General features: G+C 40.2%; 1 protein-coding gene across 14 annotated transcripts in view; it reads left to right on the top strand.

Moving 5' to 3' along the window:
- RBMS1 (RNA binding motif single stranded interacting protein 1) overlaps positions 1 to 21,236 on the top strand; it is a 212,577-nt gene that overhangs the window by 163,492 nt on the left and 27,849 nt on the right. For all 14 annotated transcript variants that reach the window (XM_049712070.1, XM_049712083.1, XM_049712072.1 and 11 more), the window contains exons 3-5: positions 5,526 to 5,584; positions 11,020 to 11,111; positions 20,714 to 20,871. In XM_049712070.1, the coding sequence (XP_049568027.1) occupies positions 5,526 to 5,584; positions 11,020 to 11,111; positions 20,714 to 20,871 (309 nt within the window). The remainder of the gene's footprint in view (positions 1 to 5,525; positions 5,585 to 11,019; positions 11,112 to 20,713; positions 20,872 to 21,236) is intronic.

Raw genomic sequence — 21,236 nt, 5'->3', positions numbered from 1 at the left:
GCAAAGTGGGAATAAAACTTCACCTACTCAAAAGGTCACTGTGAAGATTAAAATAATTGACCTAAATCACATAAAACAGTGCCTGACATAACATAAAAGCTGTATAGATGTAATCTGTTAACTTCTGTTATTCCCCTGAGTTAACTCACTAGGTCATAGGCTTTCCATTGTGGATACTGATTTGATAGCCCATAGAGGTTTGGTTTTTTTCTCATTTCAATCCCCTCTCCCTCCTTCTTGCTAATTATTGTCATTTGCACGGGCACAGCCTCTCTCACGGTGGTAAGTTTCTTTGTCCTTCAAAGGCAGTTCAACTATTAAAGCAAACAAAAGCAATCATCCTATATGCATGAGCAATATCCCACCCTTTTTCACATCGTTTTTTGTTTACATTATAGGTGTACACTTTTTCTTTCTTTTTTTTCCCACACACCCATTGCTTTTTTCAGTTTAATAACGTTTGTAAAATAAACTAACATAAACCTTGCCAGTGACCCTGTGGTGCCTTAATTGAGTTTCCAACTGGGATGACCAATACTAAAATAACTCGTCAACCCTTACCGCCATCTGTTGGTGGTGGGTGGAATGGACTCTATTCTCCAGAGCCTTGGCTTGTAACTGGCCATGTTCAAAAGCTCCAAGTTCCCTAGTAGATGAGAGAGAGGAGAAAGAGACTATGTGTGCGCGCCTGAGTGCCATGTGCAGACACTTGTTCGTGCACACTGGACAAAATCTGTAAGGATGGGCTTCCCTGGTGGCGCAGTGGTTGAGAATATGCCTGCCAATTCAGGGGACATGGGTTCAAGCCCTGGTCTGGAAAGATCCCACATGCCGCAGAGCAACTAGGCCCGTGAGCCACAACTACTAAGCCTGCGCGTCTGGAGCCTGTGCTCCGCAACAAGAGAGGCCGTGATAGTGAGAGGCCCGTGCACCACGATGAAGAGTGGCCCACGCTCGCCACAACTGGAGAAAGCCCTCACTCAGAAATGAAGGCCCAACACAGCCATAAATAAATAAATAAATAAATAAATTTAAATTTTTTTAAAAAATCTATAAGGATACGCATCAATCCATTTAACATTTTGTATTCAGGACTTTAGGTGATTCTAATATTTCAGTCTGCTTTTCTGTGTCTTCTAATAACAAATACGCATTTCTCTTGTAATTATGGTAAATTTTCAAAAAGGTAGAATTAATGAAGGACTAAGTGGTGGGGGGCAGAGGAGAAAATGAAGCTTTATTTTAGTAAGTGCAAACTAAAATATGCTTAGATTTTATACTATAGCAGATGAAAGAAGAAATGGAAATGGGGGAGAAATGACAAAAGCCGTGGTACAAACAAAAGAAACTTGGGTAGCTTCTAAGGGAAAGGTTTTATTAGCCAGTAGGTTTAAATGTGAGATTTTTACTTGTTATCCTCTCCCTTTGAAATTCTCATTATTCTGTAGTCATGTCTCTTAATTACTCTTTATCCTTTTACTGTCAGAGCTTCCTCTGGAGTGGATTAATCTACTCTCAGCAAAGAATATTATATTCCGGGTAGCCAGGACTGTGCGTCTGAGCCTTGTTACTTTAAGCTGGGTAAAACCCACAGAATCTTCATATTCACGTTTTCCCCATTAAATTCTGCAGCTTGCTTTCTTGGGCATGCATCTCCTTGGTGTCCTTGGAGTGTGAATCCTGCCAGTGAGGAGGCCTGTTTTCTCCTAATAAATCCTATGTCCCTGTTACTTGACTTTTTTTTTTTTTTTTTTTTTTTTTTTTTTTTACAAATTAAGTTGCAGATAGGAACAAGGGGAGGTGAAAATCTAGTTGCTTTATGAGTTTCTATCCAGATATCTGTTACTCTTGCAGGCACTGCTGATCAACAATAGAATTAGACTAAATGTTAATCATCTGTAATGACTTCTCCCCCCCCCTCCATCCCATCCCTTGCCTCACATTATTAAATCTTACTACAGATAAGACTAGCAGAGGGGAATTGCTCTGAAGCCTGCTGCCCCCTTTCCTGTTCCTTGAGGTGCCGTTTGCCAGACGGCTCGTCCCCATATTGTAGATCCTTTCTCATGTCATCAGAAGAACTTGTTCTGTACTCCATTCCCACAACATGGTGACTGCATCAGCCCCTGAGAAGCTAACTGAGTGAACAGCTCACAGAAAAAGATATTGTAGGAGAGGAAAAGGCTTCAAAACCCTGCCCCACCACCACGCCGGGTAACTCCAGAGAAGCGTCTCACTGACCCTCTGATTGCATGGAGGCTAGTATGCAGTAGTACCACAGAGTGAAAACTGTTTTGACTTTCTGGGAAGTCATGGGCTTTCAGTGTTAACCCACAAATCATGATGAAAACCACAATAGAAAGTAAAACCGGTAAATTTCAGACATATTTCTTCTCCTACACACACCCCGCATCCCTCCTTCAACCATGAACCACATACTTATTTCTTGTGTCTAAAACAAACAAAAACCTTGCTTTGGTTTGAAAAATAAATCTATTCCAATCCCTTAATAGATCTTCCACTTTTTTCCTCACCTTTCATACTCTGAGTATGTAAAGGAAACATTGTTTCTCAAAATTATGTCATAGATAAATTGCAGTGAACACTTAAATTTAACTGTTTTTGAGCTTTGAGGTTTTAGGCGAGATCTTAGTCTCAAAATTTCTATGAGCTTTTGTTTTCCCATTAGCAAAAATGGGAATAATAACAGCTACCTCATAAGATTGTGTGAAGTTAAATAAGACCATACATACAAAGTGCCTAGAAATTTAGGAACTGAGTAAATGTTACTCCCTTTCTGGTTTCTTATAAAATCGCCCACTAAATGGTTGAGGCGATTAGGGAGAGTTTCGTGGAAAAGTTAGTGTTGCAACAGGTTCTTTAAGTTCAAGCATGGATAGAAGGGGGCAATGGAGAGATAAGAGAACCATGTTCCAAGTAATGCAGCAGACTGGGTTGGAAGGACCAGAGGCTAGAGGCAAGAACTATGATATGCCTTTTGTATAGGTGTAGGCACAGTGAAGGGAAGGAGTGAATATTACACACATGTCAGAAGCAAAACTCAGAAGAGTGATTGACTGACTGGATTCAGGAATGGCTGAGTTGAAGATGTCTCAAGGACCACAAGCTTGGTGGAAGATTGGGAATGTGATGATGCTATTGAATGAAATGAGATATGAAGAGGAGACAAGGAAAATGCGTTTGAGGTTCTTTGGGGGTGGGATTTAGAAAATAGTGGACATGAGGTAACATCTAACTAGATATTTAAGTATCTTAGTAAGATACTAAGATAGTTAAGTAAAAAGAAGAAGACTAAAACTAAAGCTTTGGTTAGATTAAAAAAAAAAACAGGAAGGAGAAATGGGCTTCATCAAAGAAGATGTATAAGTTAAATCTGTGGCACTGGATACATTTCCTAGGAAAAGGAAGGGTTACGGGGCTGATTATCAAATGTGATGAAAGTACTTGGTTAAGGAGAGAGAGGAGGAAGCTGAATGGGCCAAAAAAAACCACTGAAAGAGTGCCCAGAAAGGTAGGATGAGGTCCTGAGAGTGAAGGTCCTAGAAGCATAGGTGTGGAAATAAGGAGAAATGTCAGATGTAGCAAAGATCAAAGAGAACCCAAACCAGAGTGGAGTGTGGCATGGATTGAGTCTAGTGCTCTCAGGAGCCTCTTCACTTTTCCTGCTTCCCACATCTTCCTCTCTCCATGTCTTCTTCCCCATTATTAATGTGGAGAGCAGAACCAGAAGGGTAGAAGGCCAGCCCCTGACCTTCTCTAAATTTGCTTTCTTCTGTTTGGTTTACAAAAGACCCTGAACTCTGTGACCGCAAGCAAAGTCTCTTAATCTCTATGACTCCCAATCCCCTTATCCTACATTGGAGTCATACCAGTTTTCTTCTCTACTTTTGCAAAGGGCTGTGATAGGGATGCAGTCTAAAAGCGTTTTCAGCTAAAACTTGTGCAAAGGAGAGAGTGCTGGTACATATCAAGCTGTCCGTAACCTAGGTAGATAAATGGTTGCTATAAGGTGGTCTTTAAATCACTTACTGTTTCTGTTTTGCAGAGTTAAAAAAAAATTTTTTTGTAAGCTTAGTGACCTGTGTTAAGGTTGTTATAAATACTCAGAATCTCTACAGGGAATTGAAGGTGTTTGTGTAGCCTTATGCCTCTTGGATGTAATTGTCATTTGAACCTTAAATTATCTTTACTTTCATGTGCCCAGTTAGTAATCATTTGATTACATGATTACACAGAGTGAAGATTAACTGAGGGAGAGAGGTGGCCCAAGCCATTTGTTTCCTCTAGATAAGTATCTTTCAGCTTGTTCAATACATAAAATAGAAACCTGCAACATTTAGAATGTTTTAAAGTGCTGCACAGATACTTCCATTTTCTAAAACTTTCAAGAGTCTTTTTAGTCCTCAGCAGAAATCACGAGAAAGTAATATTAGAGAAAATGTGAAAATTTTAAAGTAAATACATAGGAAAGTAAAATTTTGGAATTTGCCACATCTAAATGGGGAAATGTCTCAGATACCTCAAGTATGTTATGTGCATTCCCCAAAAACCTAGTAATTTTTAAGAGTTATTTTTCAAAGGTTTTTCTTCTCCGTTTTTAGAAGACAAACATAGCGGTGCTTTGCATTGTGGTCTGGTCACTGTGAAAGGATGTAGGTAGTACATATATTTAAACTCTGCTGCCCCTTTGTTTCTGATAGCAGTGCCCTCAATTTTAATATTCTGAATTTTTTTCCTTCTTCTCCCAACTTCTGTTATACATTAAGGAATCTGAACACATTTTTTCATACAAACCCTCATAAAAGTAATGCTTAATTCCTGATTCATTGGTTTATATTTTTGCATTGACTGTTTCTTGCACACACGTGCCCACACACACATTAGTGAGTACACCGTATAACTATTATTACAGCATTGAAAGAGGTCTTCATAAAGGTATTTATAAACAGTTGTCAAAATCTTAGGTAAAAAAGACCTGTTTTAAATAACACATCAAGTGTGTTAAAGATATATACACATACGCACCTTTCTGCGGTGATCTAGAGCCATGCAGAGCTGCCTGCAAAAGCAAAATGAATAGATAAGATCCAGGCAGCTTTCCCACCGTGATTAGTTCATAAAGGCTGTGTTGATCTTAGTACTTTCCATTAACACTTCTGTAGCCTTGCCTTTGGGTTTGTATTTGACCACAGACATGGTGTTACTAGATGAAACTATTTTTATAGAGCTCACATTCCATTTTTTTTGGTCCCAAGATCATCAGGTAAGTACCTGATTCCTCAAAGCTAAACATCAAACTGTAATCCAGAGATTCAAATGAGAGGCCTAGCTGTTTCCCCTTTTTAGTTTAGTTTGTGTTTAGAATTCTCGTTTCCCGTCCCCTAGTAAAGAACATTTTGTACTTGAAAGTTTGCAGTTGTTTGATAAGTGTGTGTGTTCTCTGGACTTAGACATTAATAAAGGTTCCTCAATTATAACTTCTTTTTTTCCCTTTTTTTTCTTAGATATGGGAAAATTGTTTCCACGAAGGCAATTTTGGATAAGACAACGAACAAATGCAAAGGTATGTTTCGTTGGCTGTTGATTTGCTAAATCAGGGCTTTAGAAAAATAATGGAATTTTAAACTTGATCTTTGGTTTCAAAACTACCTCCATTTATTAAAATCCAAATCTTACATGTCACCCAGTTTCTGTCTTGCACAATGTCAGCATATTGCTTGCGTTTGTCCCTGGTTGAGTTTTGGCTGGAAACCCAACAGCAGCTAGCCCTTTGCCAGAATCCCAGATTTGATGCCAGTAGAGTTAACATGCAAAATACCGGCTGGCATTTATCCCCTGCTCTTAAAAGGGGAGTAGAGTTAGAAAATAGCTTTTCTTTGCTGAGCCTGAGGAGATTAGAGCTGCTTACTGAAGACCATTGGACTGCACTAAAGAACTGAAAAGATTACATATTGTGCAAATTGGCTCCATTAATTAGAGTAGTTTTAAGCAGTACTTAATTACATGTTTCAATACTCCCAATTGTTCTCTGCTGAATGCCTGTTGACAATATTGGCAGCGGGGAGGAGAGAACCATTTTCACTGACCGAATTGTAATAGGGAGGGGAGGTCATACACCCCTTTGAAATATGCTGCTGCATTAATTTGATGCACTGACCTTCAGTTTTCCGTGTAATTAGGATGAGCTCATGCGGCTCCATGAGCTGGAAGAGGAGGCGTCTGGAGTAGGCAGCACTGATGCTCTGTGGTTCTGACTTTTAATGATCCAGCATCTTAACAATAGGCATGTGATTTCTAGGAAAGGGGAAGAATGGAGTCAGCTGACTTTGAGTCTAACGACTGACCCCGTGAATTGAAATAAGGTTGACAGGAATAGGCAGAGAAGGCAAATCTCCTCATTAATTAGACCCCAGTTTTTCAAGTAGTGGTGATGGCTGTGGCTTAGCACAATCTGAAAAAGGCAGAGAACATAAATGAAGCCTCTGGTATGGTAGGGCCTCACCATAGAAGCCAGCCGTTTCCTTTAATCTGGACTTGAAGTGATTCATTGTATTTCTGTCTCTTCTTCAAAGCTCCTGAATTTAAAGGAGCTATTGTGGCAAATATCTAAGCCCATGTTTAGTCAACATGGCACATTCAGGCAGTTTTGCCTCAGGACGGTGAATAGAGCAATGCTTTACGTAGAGTGGTACTCAATTAATATCTTCAGTGAATTAAACTGGAGAGAGTCAAATTGTAGACTGAAATGTCTACCCAGTTACCAGATTAGTCTTGTTTACCATATTTTAAAATGATTTGGGTGAGCAGGGACACAGAAAAAAACCTTTTGGTTTTATAACAAAAAAAAAACCGGACTCTTGCAGGTATAAAACAGGAAGCTGATCTCAGCATTTGTTTCAAACCAAGAGAGAAATCACAGTAGACAAGTCGTTTTATAACCTTACCCTTCCTTTCTTCCTCCTCACCTCCCCAACCCCCTTACCCCCAAAAAGAAGTCTTCGCAGCAGATCAGTGTGTTAAAAAAAGCACAGCTGCCCTAGTTACATGAGAGAGAGGACCCAGAGGCCTCCCTGGGTGAATTCTCTGCCACACCTCTACACTGGACACGCTACTGTTATACACTCTTTTCCAGCAAGACCCTATTGCCTGGAAGCCAAAACTCCACAAAATGCTTAGCATGATCTGGAAAAGTTACGAGTAGAGAAATACTAAAGCTAAACTGAACATCATAATACAAACCCATGATATTTGGGAAGGGTCCGAAGATAAGTGGAGAGATTTTGGGGGCTTCTAAATGAGGATAAGAATAATTCAGCACTGGTTTTCAATACATGTCTCCTGTAGATGTTCTCCTAAATTGAGTATCAGGAGAGACTGCCTTATGTCGGGGGTGGGGGGGTGGCGATGAGAGAAACCTTCTGAGTCTCTTTGTGTCACACAGGCCTCTCAGGGAGAAATAGCAACAGATATCTGGGGTGTGGGTGAGTGAGTGAGGGGGAGAGAGTAAGCAAGAATGGGTTTATAAAATTCGGGGAGGGAGAATGAAAGAGCTCCTGAAAAATAGTAATTTTAGGACAAATGAGAAAAAATAACACAGCATAGCTCATAATAAAGACAGATAACATGTTAGCCATGTTACAGATAACTTGAGAAGGTGGGTAGGTGGATGGATGGATGAATATAGGTAATGCTTAAGAGGTTATTAGTATAAATGGAAAGTGCTTGTGTTGTATACAGTTTTGGAGAGTTGAACAGATCAAAGAATTTTATACCTGGAAATTAGAGACCTTATAGGTCATAGAACATTTTTTGGCACAAAACTTTTTTTTTTTTTTTTTTTTGCTGTTCGTGAGCCTCTCACTATCGTGGCCTCTCCCGTTGCAGAGCACAGGCTCCGGACATGCAGGCTCAGCGGCCATGGCTCACGGGCCCAGCCGCACCGCGGTATGTGGGATCTTCCCAGACCGGGGCACGAACCCTTGTCCCCTGCATCGGCAGGCGGACTCTCAACCACTGCGCCACCAGGGAAGCCCCACAAAACATATTTTGAAGCCTCTCTCCAGAAGACAGAATTAAGCTGAAGGAAATATTGCTCTGAATAACATGTTATCGTAGTTATTAAATTTAAAAATTCACTATTCAGTTGCTCTTCTACCTTTCGATTTTTGTCAGTTTTTGGCCAAGAAAAGGTATTTAAATGCTTTTCAGCACTGGAATATATGGTAGTTCAGGACCAAAAAAAAAAAAAAAGCTTACAACGGATTGATTGTGACACCCGACTGGTTAATTATCAGTGTTTACAGAGTTGCATATAAGACCAGAAAACACACACACACACACACACACACACAGACATAAAATGGGTGAGGATAAGTCAGACCAAAGGGAAAATAGGGGTAAGAGCAGGAAACTCCATGTTACTATAGAAATAGCCCTGTATTTCTTAGTTGCCAAAGCAAAAATAAACATACCTATTCCCATGATTCAGTAATCACAATGTAGAATAAAATCCAAGAAGCAGGAATACCATAACTGTTCCTGGTCCTGAGACCTGAGAAGAATCCTCTTTGGGGTCCAGTGAGAGGATGCTGTGTTACTTAGTTTATCCCACCTTCAGAAATATCTGTGTACATATTTATATAATGAAACCCATGGAACCTGTGAAACTCATTTATATACTCTTATACTTACTTGAAAGTAATATAATAGAGGAAATGAAAGAGCCCAGGGTTGCATGCTTACCTGTTATATTTGTTTTTCAGCAAATATTTAATGAAACAGCTATGTAGTAGACATTGGGCAAGGCCAGAAAAGGTTATAAACAGTTAACTAAAAATGCAACCATTATGGATTTTTCCTAATAAGGAAATAACAGATAAAATAATACTAATATTACCTGAATGAATATCAATTTCAACTACATGAATATCAAACCTGAGATCTTCTGTTTATTGTAATTTATTGACAACAGCAAAATTAAGGAGGGTATCTTAAATATCCATCAGTAGAAGTTACATCATTTCAGTGTAGTTGGGTGTTCATTTATGACCTGCTTAAATCGTATTTGGTAGTAAAATATGTATGAGAGTGAGAGAGTGAGTATGTGTGTGCCTGTGTGTACCTTCATAACGGGTTGCATGTTAGCATTAACGACAGATTTCTAAAAAAATTCCAAAACACGTTTAACCTGACTTCTAACCTGGCTGTTGAGTAGCGTTCTCTGCTTTTACTTGGGTCAGCCTCTTCTTTTTCTTTCCAACCTGGCTATTTCTCCATTCACTGTCAAAATCAGATTAGGCCTTATTCCCACCCCATTCCAAGTACTCGAAGGAAGCTGCTGCTTGTTTCAGCTTTGACACTTCTGTCTCCTAAAACATCTATTTCTGTAATCCATAGTCTAGTTCACTAGTTTTGTTACCAGGCAATATTTTTGGTATTAATACTGCACACTCACCTTTGGACTACTTCTGAAGTTTCTGTTTGGTCTTGTTGATGCATATATTTGCCTATTTTGACTTAGTTTCTTCCTGTGTAAACGACTGTAGCTTTATAATATCTGCAACTGAATGATAGGGCTGGCCCCTCTTCTCTGCAACCTCCAAACAGGGCTTTTCTTTTTCAAAATATTCTTCCTCATTTAAAATTAATTTGATGGGCTTCCCTGGTGGCGCAGTGGTTGAGAGTCCGCCTGCCGATGCAGGGGACAAGGGTTCGTGCCCCGGTCCGGGAAGATCCCACATGCCGCGGAGCGGCTGGGCCCGTGAGCCATGGCCGCTGAGCCTGCACGTCCGGAGCCTGTGCTCCGCAACGGGAGAGGCCACAACAGTGAGAGGCCCGCGTACCGCAAAAAATAAATAAATAAATTAAGAAAATAAAATTAATTTGATAATAGGTTTGAATTCCAAGGAAATCTCTGTTGGTATTTTTGCCTGGTACCCTGATCTTTTAAACAGTGCGCTAAGTAGAATTGACCCTTTTCTCATAACTTAAGAGTTATAGTGACAAATCAGTGACTGCCTGATGTAATGCAGTGATGCTTATGGATCAGTGAAGTTCATGGAGCTGTTTGCTCATATGCTGCTTGAAGGCCTGTTCTTTGTATAGTTTTCCTCTTTTCTTGATATCCATTCATTTTCACTAATAATTAGCATATGGATACCATCCATGTGATTATTTCGTGGCATCCCTACCCTCAACCCAACCCTTTTCCCCCATTATTTCTTGCTTTTGATTTGTCGTGGCCAGGCAGAATAGCTGACCAGCTTGTTTAAAATGTTTGAAAAGCTGTGGATAAATAAGCTTTGAACCAGGACCTCTCTTAGGAGGTTATTTATTTATTTGTTTTATTATGTTTTGTTTTTAGACTTTAGGACAGGAACTGCTAAAACAGCTATTTTGGGTTTCTGGAGCCATCCCCCCCCCCCCGCTTTGTTTATTTTGAAGAGATCATGAGCTCTATTTTAGATAAATAATGATATTTTTAACCAAGTTCTAACATTTAGATTATTTTATATTGGGGGTATCCAGTGGTTGTACTTAACTTATTTGAAAAATAAAATGTAGTCTGCAGAATAAACATACACTTGGAAGCTCTGGAGGATAGCACCATCTTTCTTACCAAATTATTAAAAATGCTACTTCTCTGAAGTTGATTTTTTTTTTCCTTTTTTTTTAAAAAATCTTGGTATAACTCAGATGTCTTTTTTTTTCTGCCAGTAAGTACAGGACACCTGAGAAAAAGATCTGGAAAAGGAAAAAAACTGTTTGTTTGTTTCTTCCTTTTTTTTTTAAACTTTGAAGGGAAAGTTGCCTAGCCCGTGATAGATGGGGAAGGACAGCTCGAGGAGGATGTTGCATTGCGGCTGTAAAGCTTGAGACATGTCAGAAGGTCAGGGCTTTCATTTCTGTTGCCTGCATCAGAGAGCAAATGGAGTCTTCCTTTTCCTCTATGTAATCATAAAATAATGGCTTAAACACTAAGTGTGTTTTGCATTTCAGGTTATGGTTTTGTCGACTTTGACAGTCCTGCAGCAGCTCAGAAGGCTGTGTCTGCCCTGAAGGCAAGTGGGGTTCAAGCTCAAATGGCAAAGGTGAGTTGAGAGCCAGTACTCACTGCTCTGGTCTCTGGCTTTGGTTCTGAAGCTAGATACATGGCTTTCCCTGTCACCATCCAAGTTCTTCCTTCCACAGTTACCTGTGGACACCTGTCCCATGCCTTCGCATCCTCAATGGTAGCTATTTTGCCAAAGACTGTTCCTCATAAATTTATATGTGAAGAAGGGTTTTATAACTGTATAAAATTTTACATAGCAGATTATGTAACCCCCTAAGTAAATGGAGAAATAGCACCAGATTTTCTCAGGTAAGTGGGTACTTGTGGGCTGAAGCTCTGTACTATATTTTTTAAAATAATTTTAAAATGTCAATGCTTAAGGAATTAATACATTTTAGAAACACTTCCGAAGGTAATTGTGTATAGAATGTCATATTATGAAAGAATAACAAAATACAATCACATATGTATGCGTTGTACAAATATACTAGTAGTTTTAATGCAATGTAAGCTACAGATACTATTTCCTCTGTGTAAAAGTCAGTGATTTTTAGACATTGGTTATTTATGGATTATAAATCTTCTCTTTAGTAGTTCTGCAGTAGCTTTATTCAGGACTTGTTTTGATGAACTCTTAATCACTGAAGTGGTATTTATGCTCCAGTCTTATTGCCTAAATGTAAACTTGGCATACCTAGTGCCAAGTGCATACCTAGTGCCTAAAGTGCATTTATTAAGATACTCATACAATTATGTACATATTATTTTATTTGTGGTTTTTGAATTGCTACAGAACATATTTTCAAGTTTGAAACTTGACAGTTTGATATCTTGTATATTCTTTTCAAAAGATCGATAATTTTATATTATCTAGTGTCTTGAAGTACAGAGGAAAGTAATTTTGTGCTGTCCTCTGCTGCTTCTGAAGAGTAGCATGTGGTCATTCCCTGAAGGGTATTCACATTTCCATAAGGAAAGAAGATATATGGAAGTTAAAGAACCCTGGTTGAGATAAGTTACTTGCTAAGACCTTAAAGCTGTTGAAGGACGTATATGCAGCTACCAGGATAGAGATTTACCTTGATTAAAAGATCAGCATGGGGCTTCCCTGGTGGCGCAGTGGTTGAGAGTCCGCTTGCCGACACAGGGGACAAGGGTTCGTGCCCTGGTCCGGGAAGATCCCACATGCCGCGGAGCGGCTGGGCCTGTGAGCCATGGCTGCTGAGCCTGCGCGTCCAGAGCCTGTGCTCCGCAACGGGAGAGGCCACAACAGTGAGAGGCCCACGTACCGCAAAAAAAAAAAAAAGAAACAGCATGAATAAAGATTTCAGGAATTGATGAAAGGGATCACCTTTCTAAAGTAATCCTTGACTTTTAATGTTTTTAGACCTTTGGATTGAGTTGGACTTATTTCAGATGTTTTTAAACTCCAGAGGAAGAAGCTAAAATAAACAAACTGTAAATACTAAGCCATGATTTTTAGATTATGTCCATAATATACAGCAGTTTCCTGTGGTATTGTTGAAAGACGGTGATTATGAGGCTTGAAGTATATTTAATTGTGAGTATGCAATACCTAAGTTGTATATGATTTACAGAATGTTTAATACGCCTATGTAAACAATGGGTAACCATACATTTTCTAAGCAGGACTTTTAAGGCACAATTGGAAAAGGGCTCTATTTTTCCCTCTGTTCTGTCCATTTCCTCTACTCTGTGAAGCTCCCGTTTCTTCTTCTCATGGATAAAATCTAGGGCAGGTCCCATGACTTTTCTGGCTACTCTCGTAATTTTGAAAAGTTCCTTCAGTTGCTTCTTCATTTCAGGTCTTTCTGGTTAATTTTTTTCAGTAGAATGCCCCTTAATTGTTTTCATATCCAAATTTCAGGGAACATAATTGTCTTTCAGTGCATTTTCAGCCTTTCTATATGTATTTACACCAATCTCAGTACAATATTTTAAACAAGATGTTTAAGGGGGAAATCTCAGGTTATATTCCAAATACAGTTTGTAAATGTCAGAATTGTGTAGAGGTTTCGAAAACTCTGCTGAGAGTCAGCAAAAAGGGATGTGTGTCTTGGGTGCCACTGGTGCTAAGAGAAATGACAACTTACAAAGCAGTTGTCTGCTAACAACCATATTGATAATTTGGTGATCAAGAAGTGATATTTTAGGGCTTCCCTGGTGGCGCAGTCGTTGAGAGTCCGCCTGCCGATGCAGGGGACATGGGTCCGTGCCCCAGTCCGGGAGGATCCCACATGCCGCGGAGCAGCTGGGCCCGTGAGAGGGAGAGGCCACAGCAGTGAGAGGCCTGTGTACCGCAAAAAACAAAAACAAAAACAAAAACAAAGTGATATTTTAAAAGTTTACATCCCAATATAACCATGTATTACGTGTATACAGACACACGTACAGATGTGTAACAAATGTATTTAGTTGCATTTTAGGAAATTTGGGGGTTGTGATTAATGGTAATACATTATACTTCTTACTTGAAATAATATGAAATAGGCTCCTGGTTAACATTTTGATGCTGAATGTCTGATTTTTTTTTTAAGAACACATTTCCAATGCTAAGTGTGTGATACCTATAATTGAAATGTCCAATCCTGTTTATTTGACAAAATTTTGAGTGCCGTATAATATTAAAACTTCTCCCTTCCCCCAGCTCTGGTCTGCTCTAAGTAGTAAGCTTGTCCTGGGATGGGAGCATGGTTAGTTTCTTTCCTATTTCCCACTCTTCCATAGCTAGCTGTGGTTTCTAACCCCTCCAAGGTTCGAGCAGTGGCAAAGGATGGGAAAGTTTCTTGACCTGACAATTATGTGATATGGTGTTGATTTCTCTGGGCAGACAGAGAACTGATGCTTTCCTTAGTAGAATGCTTTACTCTCTCCCCTGTAGTTCCTTCAAGCTAGAGAAGACGTGTCCTCAGGCTGTTAGCCTCAGCTCCTGAGAATCTAAGGGTCTGCCTTCAGCCCCTTTCTTCTAGGGCCTTCTAATCCTTCAAGACAGCCTTCCTGGAAGGCTCTAACACAACCCTGGGCCAACTCTACCTGTGTGGCCCACATTGATGCGTTTGCCAGCTGTCTGTGGGAGACTAGTTACCTCCCAATTGCACTTATAGGCCCCTTCAACCAGCCTTTGCCTTTTAGATTCCTCAGGCGTAAGTCAGACATTGATTCATTGTATCCACCAAGCTCCAGAGGTCACAGACCATGCCTCCTGAGGGGCCTGTTGAAGCCCCTCTTGCTGGACTGGCAGTGATGGGGGAAGCAGCCCCTGTGGTGGGACTCAGAACACATCAGCGGTTCTCTCCACATGCGTGTTCATTCCACCCTCTCCAGCCCCTCCCAGGCAGACGAGAGGTGGGTGGTCAGCTGAGCCTCTCAAGCCAGATCTCAGCCACTCCTATGCAGACTTTGTGTAGGTGGTCTGGTTTCTCACTCTGGAACGTGGGCATGCCTGAAACCCATTTTTTGGTGACTTCTGCTGAAACAAAGTTAGAAAGAGGGCTATTTTAACTACCTGCTCCAGGTACTACAGAGGCCTTTTTTAGAGCGGCCCCATGAGCACTTACCTAGGCATCTTTTCAGTGCCGGTGATATTGAGTAGCATAATATATTAAATATATCCTGTTTGAAGAAGTCTTTACAATGCATTTAGTCAGAACCGGACTGGGCATAGATTGGCACTGTACGTTGTGTCAACAGTGCACTTTGAATGCCAGCTTTCCCGTGGACTGTTAATGAGCACTGTTCAAAGACCTCCTTAGGTGGCTTGGACTGTAAATTGGCTAGGAAAAGTGATCCCTTCCTACATCATCTGTAGGGAGGGAACAATGCACGGGTTCAGAGATGCTGGCAGTGTGCCAACATTCTGCACGTTGTGAATTTCTTCGGGTCTCTGTAGGATGACTGAGTTTCCTGGACCTGATTTCTTTTTTATTATATCATTAACGTTACAAAAGGTATTTTAAATGCTAGAGGGTCCATTGTTCTGTGCCACGGAACCATGGGTTTGAGTATCAGGAGTTGACTTACCCCCTTTATGCTGACTGGATAAAGGAGCATCTGGCATGTACCTTTTGTGGAGACAGTTTATAAAAGTTTAGGTCTGGCTCCCATGTTTGGGTGATAAGGGACCTGTCACTGTCCACTTTCCTCTAGTGAATTCATCTGGACACTATAAAGTTTTGAAAATTCACATTGCCACATATTAAAGGCTTGCTTTCTTACATAATCAGAAAAAAATTAAGGGACATTCCACTAGGCGAGTCTGGGGAGTGGGGGAGAATATAATATTGTTTGACACTTTGACTACCGGAGTTGAAAAGGAACTCCACAGATATTCAAAACTGAATTATAAAGCTACAATTGGAGAGCGTTGGACAACAATGGTTGTTTCTTATTCGTGTTTTAATTTCAGTGCCTTGCTTGGTACTTGGCCTATGGTAGATACCAAATGTTTGTTTTAGTGATGATCAAAGAAGCCAATTAAGCAAGAGAAAAACTTCCCAGTTTGGGCAGATATGGAGAGATAGCAATGGGACATTTAAAAATTATATTTATTGAGTCTATCGAGTGCCCTGATGAAATTTACCAAAGGTTTTCCAAAAGGCTCAAGGTTAAACTTGAGCCATGTATGTTAAACTTGGCATTTGTTTCAAATGTGTGCATTTTTCAAAATAAAAGACTCAATCTATGAAAAGAAGAAAAAAACCTCAGATAACGAGCTGAAAAGATATAAAACTCAAGTCAACATTGGTGATATCTGTTAATAGAGTGACTTCTGTAGGCCTTTCCGCAATACCTCTTAAGACCTGCTGGGGGTCGGCGGATCGCCTTGTGTTATTTGCCTAGCTGTATGCTCGCACTTTTTTCAGTAAATAGGCAGTCAAAGGAGCAGGAATTTAATCGCCCTTCCACACAGAGGTCTACCATGCTTCAAGCAGTTTGCATTCACATGCCCATAAGCAGCTATCTGCTGGTTGGTGAACCTACTCAGTACAAGAGAAAACAGATATCTGGTCTTCCTGCCAGGTCCCTTTCTTGAATTTTAGGAACCATTCCACACGCATAGGGAGGTTTTTGTTAATTTCTTTCAGATGATGACTGAGTGCTTTACACCATGAGGGACCTCCAAGCCCCACTTTTCTACTCAAGTGAACATTAGTGGCCATTTATCCCTCTCATGGCCAATGTGGGATCCAAGTGTTCTACCTGTTAAAGAAGCCATTGAACACTTTCCATGCCCAGGGATATAAAGAGGCCTGTTAGCCCCATTTTTATGTCTGACCACCCATAATTTACAGAAAAATTGTTTTTTGACATAGCATTGTATGTAATAAAACAGAGTTACGGTTGTCCCTGATTTTAAAGGGGCGAAATTACCCTTATTCAAGAACCACTCTCACGTAGTACAAGTACTGTATGTTCCGTTTACTAGGAATGTATGTTGATTAGAATGCTTGGACCCTTTGGTGATCAGATATTCTTGTGGCCATTGCTGCCAGCTTGGAGTTGCTTCTCTTTTTTGTTTTGTTTTTTTTTTTTACTTGCAACTTTGTATGCACTGTGTGCAGGATAAGTTGACCATTTGAAAAGAAGGATAAATAATGTTTAGCCCTAGAGGTCATTCCAAATGAAGAGAGCTAGTTGACTGTTTGCTATTGAAAAAAAATGTGTTAAAATCACAGGAAATATCTACCTGTATTTAGTCTATCTTATCTCACTATTCATCATAGAGTGGGTTAGGAGCTCAATTTCCTGATTCTGATTTAGCACTTTTTATTATTTTTTTGCTTCATTGGTAAACATTCAAGTTGAATTAACATTTTAAAGAATAACTTTTTTTTTTTTTTTTTTTGCTGCATTGGGTCTTCATGCAGGCTTTCTCTAGTTGTGGAGAGCGGGGGCTACTCTTCGCTGCGGTGCGCGGGCTCCTCATTGCGGTGGCTTCTCTTGTTGTGGAGCACATCGTCTAGGCACAGGGGCTTCAGTAGTTGTGGCACGCGGGCTCTAGAGCGCAGGCTCAGTAGTTGTGGCACACGGGCTTAGTTGCTCCGCAGCATGTGGGATCTTCCCGGACCAGGGCTCGAACCCATGTCCTCTGCATTGGCAGGCAGATTATTAACCACTGTACCACCAGGGAAGACCCAAGAATAACATTTTTATTAATAGTTTAATAGCAACTAAACCACAGATTTAGAAAGTACTTAGTTACCTACATTGTCAGCCCTTTTGAAAATACTTCACAGATGACAAAGTCTATGAACATTCTTAAATATTCTTAAATGTTAGTCATTTAGATTTTAATAATTGTAACTCAAAAGGAAAGCTCACGGGCTTCCCTGGTGGCGCAGTGATTGACAATCCGCCTGCCAATGCAGGGGACACGGATTCGAGCCCTGGTCTGGAAAGATCCCACATGCTGCAGAGCAACTAAGCCCGTGCGCCACAACTACTGAAGCCCATGAGCCTAGAGCCCGTGCTCCGCAACAGGAGAGGCCACCGTAATGAGAAGCCTGCGCACCGCAACAAAGAGCCCCCGCTCTCTGCAACTAGAGAAAGCCCACGTGCAGCAACGAAGACTCAACGCAGCCAAAAATAAAATAAATAAATTTATTTAAAAAAAAAGAAAGCTCACAATATTTATGATACATGTTTCTTATGTAACATTTTTTATGCCACATCTTTGTCCAAGGTGTGTTTTAATGCTCTTTAATTAGGGAGTTCCCAGCTTTATTCTGAATCTGACTAAGCATGATTCAGAAATCTTTCTAATAAGATAGACTTGATCACATCACTTCCTTGCTTCTGTGCCTCCAGAGGCTGCAGATTTTTTAGGGCGTGGCTTTCTAGCTGCAGCACAGGGACAAGGCTCCCCCTTCCTCCTCCTCCCCTCACCCAACAAAGTATAACGCCTGAAATCACAGGATAAACATGGCTTATCTTCCTGCAGTGTCAGTATGACTCGAAAGTATTAATTCAGAAATACTGTTTCCATATGAAACAAACTCAAATAGTTAGGGAGTAGATTGCAACATTTACGTGATTTTTTTTTTTTTTTTTTAGATAAAATACAAGCCTTCAAGGAAATGTTGCAGCTCTGGCAAGGCTACTTTATCCTTTGCCCACACACTCTTCAGGATACATAGTCATTCTCTTTCGTGCTAGCATTGCTTAAGTGGAAAAGTTTAAGCAGTGATAACCGACAAAAAAAGTCATACTCCTTGGATAGCTTTTCACAATCTGGTTTTCAGCCTCATGCCTTATGCTTGTTTCTCAAGTCTCAACTCAATGTCATGCCCTGTGTAAAGTGTTCCCTAATAAAGACAAGCTCCCCTATCTGTCCTCCCATTGTGATTTGTATACATCTCTGTTACAGCATTCATTATATGTGTTTTTATCTCCCCAACTCAACTATAAACGGCTAGAAGACAGACCTGGAGTCACAATTATTGTATAAGAGGGTCTGGGATGTGCAGGATGCACTATAAATGTCATTGGGCTGTATTAGGCTACAGGACCCCTCAGTGTACCCACTTTCAGAGAGAGAGAACCCTATCTGTGTTCACCAACTAAGGACCAGACTTCCACAGGAACAAATACAGTCTTGTGCACTCCAGGAAAGATTCAGGGACTTGGGAGGTTAGAGCCAACATGAGATAGTTAATTGAGGAGCTGTGGATTAATTGGGTGAAGTCAGGGAAGGTAGTGAATAAAGTGGAAATAAGGAATTAAAGTTTTAGCTTGTAGTCCACCTGAGAAGAAATTGAAAAATTTAATACCAAAGACCATTTTGTTCTTCCCTTTATTCTGAAGCAATTTATCTATTACTGTCATGCATTTATTAAATCGCTTTACAATTTTTGTACATTAAAGATATGCTTTATGTAATTTTCAGTGGGAGGTTTTGCCCGGCATAAGGTAATCAGTGGTACCACACTGACTTTATCTACTTTCAGACGGAAGCAAAGGTAGTTGCCATTTTTGTTTAGTCTGTCAAGGGTTAATGAAGTTAAGTTTCTGGCTTGCTACTGAGCACTTGAAATTTTTTAATTTTTTTCCTGGACACAACCGTACTGACACCCCTGAGAGTCTGGGCCACCCAGGTTGGGAGCTTCTGCTCCATACCTTTGGGACTGGCCTGGTAACAGGCTGCCTTCTGTCAGAACCAGGAAGTCATAGGGACAGTACTTTCTGCCCATAGTTTCTCAGTCTTTGGTAACTTTAATTCTTGGGACTACCAGGGTATTTGCCATTCCCTAGGATACCAGATTGTTGTTTTAAATCTTAAAGGTCAGTTACTTTTACTTGCAGATCATCTGAAAGGAAAGGTTTTATTTCAGGTTTAATTAATGCCAGGATACATTTGAAAGTAGAGACTTTGTACAAATATGCGTATGTTTCACATATATTTTTAAAGTACTGTGCATTTTGGAAATTTAAATATAATGAGTGTGCTGTTCTGTTGCCTAAGGCTAAGACATCGGTTAATGACTTTGCTAATAGTGCTTTTTAAAGAAAAATCATAAACTTGCATAGTTCAATATGTAAAGATACAGTGGTAGTAAGATCAAAGGAAAGCCTGTTTTAAGGTTAAGATCATCCTAATCTCACAGTTGCCGAGATGAGTTTTTACTTGGTCAGAAAATATTCCAGATAGCATATAAGCTTATTTCCTGATGATTTAACACCAGACTCAGTAAATATACATAGCTGTTACTGGTTCTCAGAAAACTCAGTTGCTGTCTTTGGTTTCAGCTGATTTTACCTCAGCAGTGCAAAGGTGGGTGGGAAATGATCTAATTGCTGCTTTTCGAACTTTCATATGCATTTGTACTGCCTGGAGATCTTATTAAAATGCAGTTTCTGATTCTGTAGGTCTGGGTTGGGGCCTGGAATTCTACATTTCTGGTAAGCTTGCAGGTAATTCCATCCCTGCTGGCCCCTGGATCACTCTTAGAGTAGCAAAGATTTAGCAAAACTCCCTTCCCCCATCTACATTTGAGTTCAGCTTTATCCAGATTCTAAAACTTGGACTGCCTTGAGTCTGTCATTTTGTATGACTTTGTGGGGTTTTGTTTTTGTTAATTTAGGAAGTCCTCTATTTCCCATTGGTGATCACAACTCAGAGGTAGTAATGACTCTGCTGTAGAGCAAAAGAAGGGAATTTGGGCAAAATCCCACTGGACTTTAGTTGACTTAGTCCAGAATCCGTCGTGTGTTTCTGGATTGAATTATTAGCAGTAACAGCCATTTGTGCAATAGTGTGCCCAAAATGGGCTCCTAAAAATAGTAGTGGAGGAGAGGTTAGTTATTTTGTAGAACACTGCAAACAGCTGAGAGTTTTGCTTCCATGAGGGCATCCTCTCCAACTCAGCGACTCCTGCCAGCGCTTCTGCTTCCAAACCTGCCAAGAATGGTTTGGTGGGATCGTGTCTGACCTGCACAGATTGTCCAAGCTTCAGACACTGTTTTCAAGTGTTCTTGGTGACTCAGGTGTTCTGTAGTTCCCATGATCTCACTTGCTAGTACTTTCAAAGGAACTGAGCTAAGAGAGTGGCCAAGTAAAAGTGTGTTCACATATCTCACCTTCTGCTAGAAATTAATAGACAGTTCTCTGTTCGGTTTTAGCAACAGGAACAAGATCCTACCAACTTGTATATTTCTAATTTGCCACTGTCCATGGATGAGCAAGAACTTGAAAATATGCTGAAACCATTTGGACAAGTTATTTCTACGAGGATACTACGCGATTCCAGTGGGACAAGTCGTGGTGTTGGCTTTGCTAGGTAAGCACGCTGCCTGTCTTCTTGTCAACAACAGTAGCTCTGCTATATTTCCTGGAAAATAAAAATTGAGCAAGGAGAGAGAATTTAAGCCAGGATTCTAGGAGCCAGTTGTACCATGAACTTAAATTATGCATAAAAAATCGTTTGCATTTTTCCACATCTTTTGGAAGCTCATTAGGATTCTTGAACCTGAGGACACTAAATATTTGGTGACCTAGGGGAAGGAAATACCACATGAGCAGTAGTTCTGCAAGTATGTTTCCTTAATAATTTGACTAATTAGATCAAGACGCCTAAACTTCTTAAAAACAACAATCTCAGGCTCCTAAATTTTGTAAATAAATTGGTATTTTTGTCTCATTAGA

Source organism: Orcinus orca, chromosome 7 (genome assembly GCF_937001465.1).
Source record: "Orcinus orca chromosome 7, mOrcOrc1.1, whole genome shotgun sequence".
NCBI classification, from domain to species: domain Eukaryota; kingdom Metazoa; phylum Chordata; class Mammalia; order Artiodactyla; family Delphinidae; genus Orcinus; species Orcinus orca.
The sequence above is the reverse complement of the archived record's forward strand: the minus strand, read 5'-3'. Positions and strand labels throughout refer to the sequence as shown.